At 34.8% G+C, this 15,558-nt stretch overlaps 1 protein-coding gene across 2 annotated transcripts in view; it reads right to left on the reverse strand.

Moving 5' to 3' along the window:
- The window catches only part of LOC150104195 (putative aarF domain-containing protein kinase 2), a 176,937-nt gene that overhangs the window by 15,462 nt on the left and 145,917 nt on the right, over positions 1-15,558 (reverse strand). For both annotated transcript variants that reach the window (XM_090396824.1, XM_090396823.1), the window contains one exon: positions 9,170-9,436. In XM_090396824.1, coding sequence (XP_090252950.1) covers positions 9,170-9,436 — 267 coding nt within the window. The remainder of the gene's footprint in view (positions 1-9,169; positions 9,437-15,558) is intronic.

Raw genomic sequence — 15,558 nt, forward strand, 5'->3', positions numbered from 1 at the left:
CTTCCTATATTTCGTCCTAGTCACTAGGACATCTACGGGGATTACAAAAATAACTAATGTAACATAACACAAATATCATACAATGCTAAGCCCTATCTAGGTGGAGCACCCTCTAAGGGTGGTTGTAGGTGGCCTGGAATATAAAGTAGGATCTCTGGTGATGAGTGTTTCCTAAATTTTCAGAAGTTCTTTTTAATCCTTTCTGAGTGTTGTAAAAAATCCATTAAACCTCCAACATTATGTCTTCACAGCACTTAAGCCTCTATACACAAATAATAAAGAAGTAGCTTTGATGAATTACTCTTGCTCAATGTGTGTTTTCAGTTTATTATTTTTACTGTTAAGTACGGAGAAGCACTCTACACTCATGTTTCTGTATCAGCTTGATGTTGCCAATATCCTCTCCCAATCGTTGCCTCCAGAAAGTAATTTATTTTCCAGCCAACTCGCTGCTCTCAGAAAATTATGGAAAGAAAAGAAGCATATTCTTACCAGAACAGAAAAAGGTAATGCCACAGAATATAATTGAAAAATGGAGATTATTTTCCAAGATCGCACTCTCTATAGAGTACAATCCCACAAAAAATTAAAGAAAAAACTCAAACCCTTCAGTTCTTGTCTCCCCCCCACACACACACCTGGATATATGGTTTACCAAAAATCAAAATCCACAAACCTAATTCCTCCCTAAGATACCATTGATGCATCATGCTACAAACTGTCAAAGCAGCTGGCTAACCCCCCCCCCCCACTGGACTTACATCCTATATAAAAAGCTCTATCCATTTTAAAACCTTGATTGAAAATCTGACTTTAAATAATACAGATATACTGGTAAGCTTTGACATCACTTCACTGTTTGCGAATATTCCCTTAAATGACACCTTAACACTTAAAAAATGCTTTTCGTTAGGCATCATTTCCAGTTATTTTTCTTGGAAGAACAAAATTTACAAACAGATAGATGGAACTGCTATGGGTTCCCCCCCCCCCCCTCATCCAGCCAATTTTTACATAAAAATTTTGAAAGGTGAGCCATAGACTCTGCTCCTCTCAAACCTTCTATCTATGGCTAAGATACGTAGATGATGTGTTCTCTCTATTTGGTTTCATGGCCCAGACACATTAGCTCCTTCCTCGGTCACCTCAATAGCCTACATCCCAGAATCCAGTTCACGATGGAAAAGGAAAATAACAATCGTTTACCCTTCCTAGATACCTTAGTAACAATGCCTTCCTAATGGTAAACCTTTTCCTGCACTGTATATAGAAAACCTACTCATACAGGCAGATACATTCACAACTCTCCCACCACCACCCATCTCAACAATATGGCATTATTTAAACTAACTAATAGAGCCCACAATCTTTGCTCCAGTGGAATCTCCCTTTCAACCCAACTCAACCACATACACAACACCTTCGTTTCCAATGGCTACAGTGATTACAGAATTAAAAAAATAATCAGTTCCTTCCCCATCTCTTCAAAAGGATTTCAGGAATGCCATCACCATATACTACATCTGTGGCACATCAGAAAAAATAGCCAGGTCCTTAAAAGCTGTGTGGAGGTTGTACTTTTTTTAAGATCCACTGTAAACTTGCTACCCTTATCCATTCTACCAAAGATCAGCTCCCCTCCTCTCTCAGTGCCTGGAGTGTATAAAGTGCCCTGTTCTTGCAAGCTGGCTTACTTTAGACAGACAGGTAGGTAAATCAGCAACCATCCATTTAGAAGAGTCACACATCTGCAATCATGACTATAGTCAATCTGGCCTTGCAGACCATGTTTTGGACACAACCCATAGCATCTCCTGGAGAAAAACCATAATGTTTCACCATAGTAAATTCAAAAAAGAAAGACTGTTTTTAGAATCTGCAATGGCACTCAGAAATCAACCAAACTTAAAAAATAAGGTTGCATAAAACTTCCTAAAATTTGAGAAGCATTAATTATCAGAGATCCCACTTTACATCCTAGGCCACCTATAAATGCCCATAGAGAGTGCACCACATAGACAGGACTTTAGTCACCCATATGTATCTCTTGTGTATTATAAGAATTACTTGTAATCCCTGAAGATGTTTCAGTAAATGAGACAAAATATTGGAAGCATTAAAATTAGTTTTTAATCATTTCCTAGTGCTGTAAATATGGCATTAAACCTCCAACATGATACTCATGTTTAATGAAAGTATAGTACTGTACCCAGTAAATTGTATTATTTCACTAATAAGCAAAGAATATAATTTGCTAAAAATATAACTATTATAAAATTATAATATTTTATTATAAAAATCTAAATATATTTTTGAATTCAGAGCTGTATAACTGAGAGGAGACTTCCACATAGCCTTTAAAGAAATGCGGAGAACCGACCAGGGCTTTTCAATTAACGTCCAATCCTCACCTTCTCATGGTGTATCCTGTTAGGTATCTCCTGGATATTGAACAAATGGGGATGGGCTGGCAAATTTGAGATTTAGCCAGCCAAACAGTATTCTTATTTGCTTAAACCACAAGTAAAATGATGGTACAACATGATAGAATTTCATGCCGCTGGGGTGTCACCCAGTTAAATAAGCCCCCCCCCCCCCCCATTGTTTTCGCCAGAGAACCAGGGTGAAGAGCAAAAAGTCAGCTACTGGAACAAATTCCAAAACACATCCCAACTCAACACCAGAGTTCAAGATTGGTACTATCAACATAAGAGCCTGAACAGCAAAGAAACGAATAAGTACCAGATTGACATAAAACTGGTGAGATGTTTCTAAGAATAAATACAAAATGTTATATTCAGGGAAAAGAAGGAATAGCTATAATATTCAACACTAAATACAGGGCCAATCTTCTTGAATGGCAGGCAATATCAAGTAGAGTGATGTGGGCAAATATCAGAATAGGGAACTGGACAATGTGTCTTATTTGTGCCTAAGGTCCTACAGAGGTAAAAACATACTAAGGGAGAAGTGCAGGAATTTTTTGAGGCTTTAGAGAAAGCAACTGATACAATGAAAAGTTGGTCCTTGTTGGAGATCTAAATAGTAGAGTAGGAAATTATTGCCAGGCATACAGAAATATTTTGGAAAAATTTGGAGAAAGGAGCAAAGCTAATAATAATGGCAAATACCTCTTGGATTTTTGCTCAGGACATGCACTGGTTATTATTAACACAATGTTCCAACATGAAAATATGCACAAATTTGCATAGAGAGAAGAGGCAAGGAATAAGAAAAGTCTCAATGACTATGTTATTGTTGATAGTGATGTTTTCTCACTGGTGCAGGACATTAAAGTGTACAGAGGATTTGAAATTGGAAGTGGTCATTATTTAGTCTTGAGCAGGATAAAATTGAATTTCATATTGAAAAGAAGAACATGTCATGTTCTTCTTTTCAATATGAAAAAAAGCGAATAAAAGTTGAGCAGCTCTCAGATATGAACTGTAGACTAAAATAAACATTATTCAAGAAAAAAAGGAAGAGTTTGAGAACAGGAACCAAACCTTGGAGATTCAGTGGCAAGCCAAGAAGAAAACATTGATTGATTGATTCAGCCAGAAAGGCATGTGGCGAGGTCTGCAAGGATAGAAAAATCAGAACTCCATGGTGGACACAGGAAGTTAAAGAGGCAATGAAGGAGAAGAAGAAAGCACAGTGAAAGTTCCTGTCAAATAAATCAGCTTGTGCTCTTAGAGAATATAGAGACAAATGTAAGAAAGCTGAACACTGTAAAATTAGCTAAACAAGTCATAGGAAGATTTTGGTAAGGACATAGAAAATAAATATCAGGAAGGTGGCAAAATATTCTGGAGACTATTGAAAAAGCTCAGAAATGGAGAAAAGAGTGCTGTAAAAGGAGTTAGAGATGATAAACGTGACATGAAAACTGGAGAAAAAGATATCCTTGATGTATGGAGTATGTACTTCAAGAAACTGCTAAATGAAACAAGCAGTGAGAATAGCACAGTGGTAAAAAATACTCAACAGACATGCAATCAGGAATGCATATCCATATTTGAAGTAGAAAAGGCCATCAAAAGCTGAAGTATGGAAAAGCAGTGGATAATCGATAATACCAGTGGATAATACCAGAAATGCTCAAGTAAGGAGATATAAAAAGTCTTGCACTTGCTGCACTGTAGTTCAGAAAGCCTGGACAGAAGGATGGATTCCAGATGACTGGAATAGAGCTCGCATAGTACCCATATACAAAAAGGAAAATAAAGTGAATGTGAGAATCGCAGAGGTATTTACCTACTGAGTGTTCCTGGTAGGGGGGGGTGCTTAAAGATCAAAGCTATATAATTGAGAGGAGACCTCCACATAGCCTTTAAAGGAATGCAGAGAACTGACTAGGGCTTCTGACCTAATGTCTAATCCTCACCTTCTCACGGTGCACAATGTCAGGTATCTGACATTGTGCACCGTGAGAAGGTGAGGATTAGACATTCGTTCAATCTTATTCGTTCAATATCTACCTGGATATTGAACGAATAAGGATGGGCTGGCAATTTGGGATTTAGCTGACCAAATTGTATTCTTATTGGCTTAGGGTACAATATGATGAAAAAAAAATTTTTTTAAGCATTAAACCTTTAATGGTGTAAATAAAATAACAGAAGGATACATTATTGCAAATCAAAAGTGAAGGATATACAAGAAGATTAACTGGCATTAAATAAGATATACAGCAAAGCTGTACAGTATATTTATATAATCTATAGATTACATTATTAAAAAATAATACTATAAAACTTCATTTCCAAAACAACAGGATAACTGAGCTTAGTTATTTACTTGATGTAGAGGTCATTTTCTTAAATAAATCTATAAGTAATGAAGAATGTTTAATAAAATTCAACTGTGACAAATTTGGTATGAATAACAGCAATAAAAATAGTAAAGCAAAAGACATTAACTGTATTTTCAACAGTGAACCTATAGAACATGCAATGCATTTCTACTATTTAAGTTTCCTTTTTTTTTTAGTTCAGAAGGAAAAATAAATAAATAAACATAAAAGACAGAATAAGTAAGACTGCCATAACTGGGAGCCAGATGGTAAATTTATATGAAAGTGTTAGATCCTGAATGAAGGAATCTTGCAAAGAAATCATTCATTCAGAATCCAACATATTAAACTTACAAAGAGAAATACCTGCACATCAGCTGAAATTAAAAGTGAAACTTCTTCACTTTATGTATAAAATTTGTATTCTTTATTTCATGTACCATATATTTAAGCTATTGTGTTCATACCAAGATTTTTTTAGAGTATGTCTTAAAAGAGGGATAATCTGATTTAATTTAAGCCTCACTTAAGCTGTGTAAAAATAACTGTGAGTCATCAAATAATTACTAAATAATAATTCTTGGAAGGTATAAAACTACATGTGTACAGCGTAACGCTGGCGGCAGTAGCGTACACAGAACGTATATTGATGCGAATTCTGGGAATACAAGAGCATAACAGCGTCGGGGAAAAAGCAAGGGATGAACCCAAGGGGTGAAAAGAAATGGTCATGTGCAAAGGGGACTGAGGAAAAAGAGGGTGCTCTAAGGAGGAATATAAGGGGACGAGCGCCATATCGGAATCTCTCTTGTCATATCGTTTTCCTGTTTGGTGGCTCGGAAGTTAGCGGGAGTTCACGTAAAGGGAGGGGATGAAGCGTCTGTGCTAAGATAAGATGTCAGACATCAGGCTTTCTTGAAAATGGAGAAGGATTTTACGCAGAGCTGAAGGTAAAATTTTCCAGTCCTAGCAGAATCAAGCCATCACTGAGAAGTCCCATCGAGTTGTTCCGGAAACACAAAGATTTAAGTCCATTTTCGGCAGAAATAATGAAGATAGCATAACCCCTACATTGGCGTATAGACAGCCAATAGACAAGAAGTAACCAGATGTACATGTGGTGCTGAAAGACGCGGAAAAAGTTCGGTAAGGTGAAATTACTCTATTTTTGTGTATAAAATTCATTAGAAGAGAGAAGATTGTTTGCGAATGTGAAATTAAGAACAGTATTCTAAAGAACTCTGTGGACAGTCTCTAATTAGAAAGTTACCCTCCTTTGAGAGAGTAAGAAGAATTGTTTGGAAAAGATCTTTAGTAATTGTATGTGATAGGATTAACTTAATGAGATCAGAATTGTGGATTTTAGTAACTGAGTAACATTAGAATGTTTGTTTATATTATCTTATAAATAGCATTACAGAAAGGAATTTTAGTTTAACTTCATATCATTTGCTATCTATCCCAATATGCAGTTATTGTGTTTCGCATGCTTTATGACCTTTAATTAATTTAGAATATGTTAACCTCTTGACTCGAGTTTCATTTAGTATTGAGTCATAATTGAGTGTATGAATTTTGTATTCTGTTTAGATATGCCAATAAACATGTCATATTTACCTAAATCTGAGTCATGCCTGATTACGATTCCAAACTACCACTTATAAAAATAGAACCTATTTTGGCGGGAAGGAATTAGAAAGTGTATATAATTATAGATTTAGGTCACAACTGCAATAATCTGAATCTATACGGCACTGTTAAAGTAAGATATTGTGTAAGAAAGCCTCAGAATCTAGTATTGTCTTCCTGAGTAAGGATCCTTTTCTGCTATAGGATACTGGCTGGTGCAGCAAAATATAAATTCGCCAGCATCTGAAGAGGAAACAATCCTAGATATAAGCATATTAGGATCGATATCTAATGAAGTAAAATAGCATAATAAATTTAGTTTAATCCTTTTTAAAGGATTAAACTAAATTTAGGATTAGATAAAGGATTAAACTAAATTTATTATACTCTAACCAAGTGGAAAATAAACTTTCAACATCAAGTAAAATAGCAATAGAAAGATAGCATAGGAAGAGATAACAGTAGAGCAGCTGGTAGGATTTTAAATGAGTAAGGTTTTGAATAAGAAAGGATTTAATCAAGTAACAAACCTATTAAGTATAAGTCACATAAATACAATACTTAACAAAAGCTAGGTTAGAAACAAAACATTCAAAAACTCAGAGATATGAATGTCCTAAGGAAAATTAGTAACCATCACAGAATCATTATCAGAAAGGAATTTGACATTAATATTCAAGAATGCAAGTAAAGCTATTTCTAAGATGACAGTCACTTAATCAGAATGGAAAAAAGACCTAGAAGAAGGATATAGGTGGATTGATTTAGTTAGGAGTGCTTAAGAAGACTGAAATGTACAAGTTGATCACATTAGAGACTTGAAACCCAACAGAAAATAGGTTTTTGTTCAGAAACTAATCATGAAGTAGGGTGTGGTTAGGAGCCAACTGAATAATTCTATTATTCAGCTGGCAGAGAGAAATTAGCCAAAATTCTAAAACTAGCAGTATACAAGACAGGTTCAAACCAATTTGAACTCATGAATTATTTGAGAATTCATGAGTTAATGTTTTAAGACATTATTAGCATTCCACACTGTGTAAGCAGAGGTAATCTAAGGTGGTATGGTTACTTAAACAGAATGGGAGAGAAAAGGGTTAGCAAAACAGGTGTTTGATGCAAAGTGAAGGAAAAATATCCAGAGGAAGACCAAACTCTGGTCTTCCTCTGGATATTTTTCAGTCTGACTGCATCAGTCCAGATGCAGTCAGACTGAAATGCACTGTTCTAGTGCACTAGAACAGTGCTTCCCAAACTTCTGAATGTCGGGGCCCCCCTTTGGAAAAATTAAAATATTTTACGGCCCCCACCAAAAAAAAAATCATAACACAGACATATATTACAGTAATATAATATTTATTGTATTTATATTCAATACAAAACATGCACAGCGAATATCGCAAAAATCAAATCCAAATATTACATTTTTAGCATCTTAAATACACATTTGACATGGCACAGTATCTTATATTTTTATATAGATAGATATATTGTTATTGTACATTTGCAGTACAAGCATATGAAACGTAAAACGATTAGTAATAAAGAAAGAATTAAAAACATAAAAGAAGTTTAATAACAATTTAATGTGATGGATGTGTTTCAATACTGCTACACCAATATCAGGTGAAATATTTGAAACTGCAATTCTTAGATTTCTGCTTTGAAATGAAACTTATATGACTAAGCCTATATTTACTACTATTCATTAAGCGCCGAAATACGTAGGAAGCAAAATTTGTGAACCAGCATCAATGTGTGATTTTTTTCCATTAAAATATAAAAAATAACAAAAAAGAAATAATAAATAATAAAAATTAAATATGTTTCTTTTAAGATGAAAAAAATCTACTTAGTCTTAAAACATTTTCAATTTGTTTTCATTATTTCATGGTCCCCCTGAACAAAACCTACAGCCCCCAAGGGGGGCCACGGCCCACAGTTTGGGAAGCGCTGCACTAGAAGACAGAAACATGAAATCTGACAATACTGGGGTGCTGACAAATGATACTAATGTGGAGGAAAATTGTTGGCAGTATTCTGTACACTCTCTGAGGAGACTGATGACTAACTGTGAAGTACTATACATTTCTTGAGGATATACATAAAAAAAAAAAAGTAATAGCTGTTTCTTTTTTTTTTTCATCTGAAAATACATTTCTCTTAACAAACCCAACAAATCTGGTTTAGCAAAACAACCTTTATCTACAAAACACAGAATTCAGTGGAACAAAATCAAAGTGTTACACAAAAGTTACTTTCTTCTAGAAAGACTACAAAGAAAGCTGTGAAGCACACATTCACAACCTGAATCTGAACAAAAATGATTGCCTAAAACTTTCTCACTTTTGGGAAATTATATTAACCAATACTCACCATTCATGTGTTCCATAATTGTAATTAAATTTTATTTATAATTTAAAAATAATTAACTAAATCAATTTATGTTGAATATCTAAATGCAGATAGAGCTATTCTCCTGCAGCCAATATTGAACATAATATCACATGCTTTCAATTAAATTGTTCTTTTTTGAGTTTTCCTATAACCGTATTAACAATGGCTAAGAAACAGTTAAAAATGTTACAATAAAAATATTAAACGTAAGTGTTTCTAGTATTAATATTTCGTAATGTTTCTTTCTTCTCTCTTTCTCTCTGACTTAATTGATAAGTGCTTATAAGGCCCTCAATGTGAAACAGATATTAAGATTTATTAATATGAGAGCCCATAATATAATCATACCTGATTTAATACCACTGCTCTGAAAACTTTATAAAATTTTAGGAAGTCATCTTTAGGTAATGTGGACACCAAGCCACAGTCCAGAATTATTAATTTGGGCTTATCAGTCTTGGCATTATAGTCTATAAGAATAGAATCAAACAAATCAATTGACACAAACTTGGAATATTTATCTGCAGAAATGTGACCCTTTGAACTGAGATGATAATTTTCAACAAGGATATTTCCTGGATGGAGATCTCCATGAACAAAATTATGTTCAAATACCTAAAAATAAGATACTAATATTAACAACCATTTATTGCATCCTAATGATACATACACATAAAACATTTATAACCAACTTTGATTATCACAAGCATTGGCATAGTGAAAAAAATCTTAAAAAAAGAAATATTAACATAATCAGAAAAAAAAAAAAAATTCCCACCCAACATTACCATGCCATTTAAACTAGTGATTCAATTAGATTTTTTGCATGTCATAAAAAAGATTACCTCCAAATCAAATGCATGGAATCCTTTGAGAACAAGTATTAAGCTCTGTCCCTCTAAAACTTACCATATATATGTGTTATGCTAACACATATATATGGTAAGTATCAATACATCATTATATATAATACATTATATATAATATATAATGATGTATTGATATTTGGCCACATGGTTTGGACATCTTACATACAGTTAAACAGATTTAAACTCTCTCTCTCTCTCTTAAACACACAGTCTACATGAAACTCCACATATACGTTAATATACCTGAATTCCTGCCCATAAGAGCCATTTCCTCCAAAACAATTAGAATACATTTGAAATAACTTCATTGGTAATGTATACAACCCTACGAAAAAACTTAATTTCCCATTGCACCCAAATGTTGCATACTAACAATCTCCTCTTCCCATTCTTCTGAAGTGCAATGCAGGTGATAGCAGGTAATAATAATTTATTGTTATTAATAAATTAAGGAGCCACCATCTCCTCCACTTGGGGTTATAGCAGTAAAGTCATTTCTGTTACTGGATTACTTATAGGGCTGAACTGGATGGTAATGCAACTGGAGGCTTCCTAATTGGTCAGCATATAATCCTGCTACTGCTTTCTCTGCCAGGTCATGCCTGGAGAGAGAGAGAGAATACAGGTATAGCAGTGTGCAGGAGGGCACTGTTGAAGCCACATATGGATTAAAGTCTAGTCACAAGTCTACTGCCTGTTCTTGCTGCAAATTTCTTGCACAGATTTAATACTACTACTCTGAAAACTTTATAAATTTTAGGAGTCATCTTTAGGTAATGTGGACACCAAACCACATTCTAGAATCAATAATTTGATAATATCAATCTCGCCATTGTAATCTATAAGAACAGAATCAAATAAACCAACAGATATTTGGTTATTCCAAAGGAGGGATCACCAACAAAAAAAAATATATATCATCATAAAAGTCAAAATAATAACAACATTTCATCAAAGTAATTCCACCTTCATTTCATCATTTATTGGGGCATCAATACAAAAATTAACAATGTATGCCATCAGTTGCTTATGGGCTTCTAAGGGACAGGTGATATGCAATATATAGCCTCTCCCCGTCAAGTCAATCCTACCTTCTGTGGTGTGGCATGTCTCCAAAAAAGAGGGTTCTGGCAAACCCAGCAAGTATTCCCATTATAAAAGGATACCTTCTTACTTGGAGGAAATGTCAACTAGACACACTAAGCGATATATGACTGACTTTTGCTGCTCAGTGAAATACCAACATGCTTATTGAAAGCTTGAAATAATGAATGCCATGTTTGGTCTCTAGATGAGGAATTCTTCTCGTCTGTTCTCCCTTCTACATGTAGTGATGATACCTTTCAAAGGTATGGCAACACACACTCAGAGACTCCAAACTTCCTTTACTTTAAGGGTACATCAGCAAAAACACTTGTACCACAGGCCAATTGCCAGGTAGTACACAATAACAAGTCAGCAGGCATTCTGGTCAACTGGCAAATAATCCCAACATCATCACATAGTGTGCCAAAGTGTGTCCTCAACAGCAGCTTGCATCCTCAGTCTATGCTGGAGCTCACAATGAATACAAAATATTCATTGCAATATTCATCAAAATAAAAGTAGTGATGGTAAAAAGTGGAGTGATGGTAGCAGCACCCATGGAAATACCCATACCACAGGCATATTGCAGTGACAAAAGCATCTATGGGAAAGTCATTGGAGGAAGGGTTCACCAATTAAGCAAATTGCTCGCTTCTGAATACAATAAAGCATTCTGAGAGATTTTGCTGAAAGTTTTCTCACTTGGTTATACTATAAATTAAAGATACCAAGAAATTATATACTTGGTTTAATCCTTTATCCAAGTGTAAAGCAAACAAGTTTGTGCTAGAACTATTATCAGGACTGGGATAACTCCTATAAAGAAGCTAATGCCTTTCAGTCACTTGCCTTAGTATCCAATAATGCAAAGCACATCTCCTTGCATACGTACAATACTATGCACGATGGGAAGGGTCACTAACCAGACTGGCTTCAACCTTTGAGGTCTCATCAGTGGGAGCCAGACCCAGAGGTGATACTAAGGTTGAAGTAATGCAGAAGTCATATTTTCATATACGAGTAGCCAAAAGATGACACATGTTGGTGGCCGGTGAAAATTTTAAGTGGGGATGCTGCATATACAAAATAAGAAAACTAATTCATTTTTTCCTAATTAGTAACCAATTTATTGATAAGTAAATTTATGTATTAAAAAAATTGCTTTACTAAAAATATTTCACCCTCGAACACACACCAATAATAAAAGTTTCATACACATAAATAACATGTGCGAGCATACAATTTATCTGTAGCGATACTGCTCAACAAGCAGCATCGCTTTCGACATTCCGAAACTGCGTCAGATTGCAGTGCATTTGTTTTGTGTAACGAAAATTTTTCATGTAACAATAACAGAAAATATAATTCTTTTCATATTTTCAACAGTGGCACTCGCCATAATTCAGCCTTGTATCTATAATAAATAAATAATTATATGTTATTTTAACAGAATAACCAAAAATATTTCACCTCACCACACACACACACACAAACACCAATAATAAAAGTTTCCTATCTCACAGAAATAATGCGTGCAAGCATACAATTAATCTGTAGCAAAACACTGCTCATTGAGCAGTGCCGGATTCACTTTTTATGTGCAGCGACAAGTGCAAACGAATATGGCGAGTCTAGTCGTAACTGACCGAATGTGATAATTCCAACATTGCGTTACATCACAGTGCATTTGTTTTGCAATCTAAAGCATTAATTGAACAATTCCAATTATTAACTATTCAATCAATGTCGAAACATAAGCTGTAACTTGGGAGGGTGCTGCAGTGTAGCAGTGCTTATGTACAAGCCACCACTGGTGTCACACCTTATTATTAAAATACTCTCTGGATTAGAGAAAGTTGTTGGAAGTTTTTCTACTTGGTTATACTATAAATTAAAGATACCAAGAAATTATATACTTGGTTTAATCCTTTATCCAACCGTAAGTAAACAAGCTTGTGCCTGAACTATTTTCAGGACTGGGGTAACTCAATACTAAGGCAAGTGATATGAAGTCATTAGCCACTATATTAAGTTACCCCAGTCCTGAAAATAGTTCAGATGCAAACTTTTTTGCTTACACCTGGATAAAGGATTAAACTAAACTTATTATACGATAAATTACATTCACATGGTATCTGGTAAACACCAGTTAATGATAGAGGCGCCAGTTTGTCTTTTGTAGATGGCAACGAGTGAGAAATTTTGTTGATAGGAAAATATGTGAGAATAATATGATACTTCAACTATTTTTTGAAACATCTGGAAAACACCTTGTTCTCATCCATTCATCCCCAACCTTCTCTTTGGTTTCGTTATGTCGATGCTGTCGTTGCTATTTGGCCACATTCCTACAACAGATAAATAGCCTTCATCCACACATTCAGTTCACCATGGAAAAAGAAAAGGCTGGTAGTTTACCATTCTTGGACATCCTCCTTACACGCACATCCTCTGGTACTTTGTCAACAAGTCTCTATCGAAAACCTACCTTTACTGGCAGATACATTCATCAAAAGTCTGCTCATCACACCTCTCAAAAAATCAGTGTTATCAAATCTTTAATTAATAGAGCACATAAAGTATGTTCCTCCTCCCCTTAAGCTAACAACAAGAACTTTTCACTATAAAAAAGTTAATAGAATCTAACGGTTACAAACATAATCAAGTCCAGCTGATAATTGACTCCTATGTTCCAACACCTCAGGATTCTTCAACAGACTGCAGAGTTCCAATCTCTTATATTTCAGGCATCTCAAAACCTACTGGCAGAATTTTGAAGAAGTATCATCTTATTCCCACATATTTTCCTATCAACAAAATTTCTCACTCGTTGCCATCTACAAAAGACAAACTGGCACCCCTATCATTAGCTGGTGTTTACCAGATACCGTGTGAATGTAATTTATCATACTTTGGACAAACAGGACGTTCTGTGGAAAAAACTATGAAGGAACATCAGTATTACATCAAATACATGAAACCTCATAAGTCTGGTTTAGCACAACATAGCATTGACACTAAACATAATATCCAGTGGAATAAAGCTTGTCTTCTCCACAGATGCAAGTTTAAATATGAATGCCGTTTCAAAGAAAGTTGTGAAGCCCTGTTACATTGGCCGAATTTGAATCAAAACGACTGTCTTTCTCTCTCAAAAGTTTGGGAGATTCTTATCTTATGCAACCATCAATGAAATAGTTTAAGAATTATTTAATAATATTTTATTAATATTAATTTTCTGGCACGTGGCAACAATTTTAATTGGTAATCCACTGACTGTTCTGTACTTTGAATACCATTCCTTTAACTGCTAGTTCTACACTGATGATGATGTACTGTTACTTTCAGTACGTACCTTTAATTCATTAAAGTTATTACTGTTGGCTTTATACGTGTTAAGTTATTAACTCTCTCTCTCCACTAATAACTGTTCAGAATCACAACAGAAACCAGGACTAAACCTGTGCACATAGTCTAAGTGAGGTCTCATCAAGGCCTTGTAAAGAGGAAAAATGACATCCTTATCTTTACATATCAAATTTCGTTTCAGCATTCCAGTTATCTTTTTGAGTTGTATTTGCAATCTTTGCTACATGGACCCTGAACTTCAACTTGCTATCTACTAACACTCCAAGATCCCTAGCCTGATCAGTTTCTTCTAGCATAATCCCACCAATATAACACAACACTGGATATCTGATCGTGCCGAATTGCATGACTTGACATTTATTGACATTGAATTGGCATCCATTTTCACATGCCCACAATTCCAACCTATTCAAATCATTCTGCAAGTAATGTATATCAGCAGCATTCCTGATTACCCTACCTATCTTTGCATCATCAGCAAATAGCTTTATGTCACCTGTCAAATTCTTTCCAATATCATTAATGTACAGATTGAATAACAGTGGACCAAGGATTGATCCTTGTACACCTGCCTCAAATCTTGCAGACTCACATCTCCATATACCACTTCTTGATATCAGACAGCCATCCTCTTATCTGCACTAATATTTCATAATCCAAACCCATATTCTCCAATTTATGCAACAGGTTTCCTTGCTGTATTCTGTCAAAAGCCTTAGCAAAATCCAAAAGTATCATGGTGTAACCAATCCCCCTTGTCTAGTTCAATGATAACATTATTATAGAATGTGAGCAAGTTGCTAAAACGTGACCTTCCTTTAGTAAACCCATGCTGTTCATTGCAAAGTAGAGATTAACTGTCAACCCATTTCTGAATGCAAGCTCTAACCAATCTTTCCAAAATCTTCACCACAAAACATGTTGCCAAAGTCAGCTTTGAGTACCCTGTTGGTCAATGTATTCAAGCAGATGTATGAATTGTGTGCATCTCCCATGCTAAGTCTTTGGACTTTTGAATTCCATGCAATAATAATTGGTTTCCTGGTTTTCAGATATCTGAGAAGACAACAAATGAAATGAAGTCTTGACAAATTAGTATATTTATTTCTGATTTGTCAGATGCCAAACTCCAGTAACAAAAGAAATATAAACTTCTTCCTGAAAAGGTTGCCAATCCCCAACTGCACCAGACACATACACTATATGGAGGCTGGAAGTCCATAGGCATCGTTTCTACTCCAATAACATATTTGATAATTTATGATGAAAATATTCAATGTGCTGAAAAATCTCAAAAAATAGTACCCTGTTTCTTCACTAAATTACAAAATAGAAAAAAAAAGACTATAACATCTATAATGTTATATAAAGACTATAATATATTATTGATGAGATGAGATAAGAATCAAGTAA

This window comes from Typopeltis vanoorti, chromosome 8 (assembly GCF_054136105.1).
Source record: "Typopeltis vanoorti isolate ZY-2024b chromosome 8, IOZ_Tvanoo_1.0, whole genome shotgun sequence".
NCBI lineage: Eukaryota > Metazoa > Arthropoda > Arachnida > Uropygi > Thelyphonidae > Typopeltis > Typopeltis vanoorti.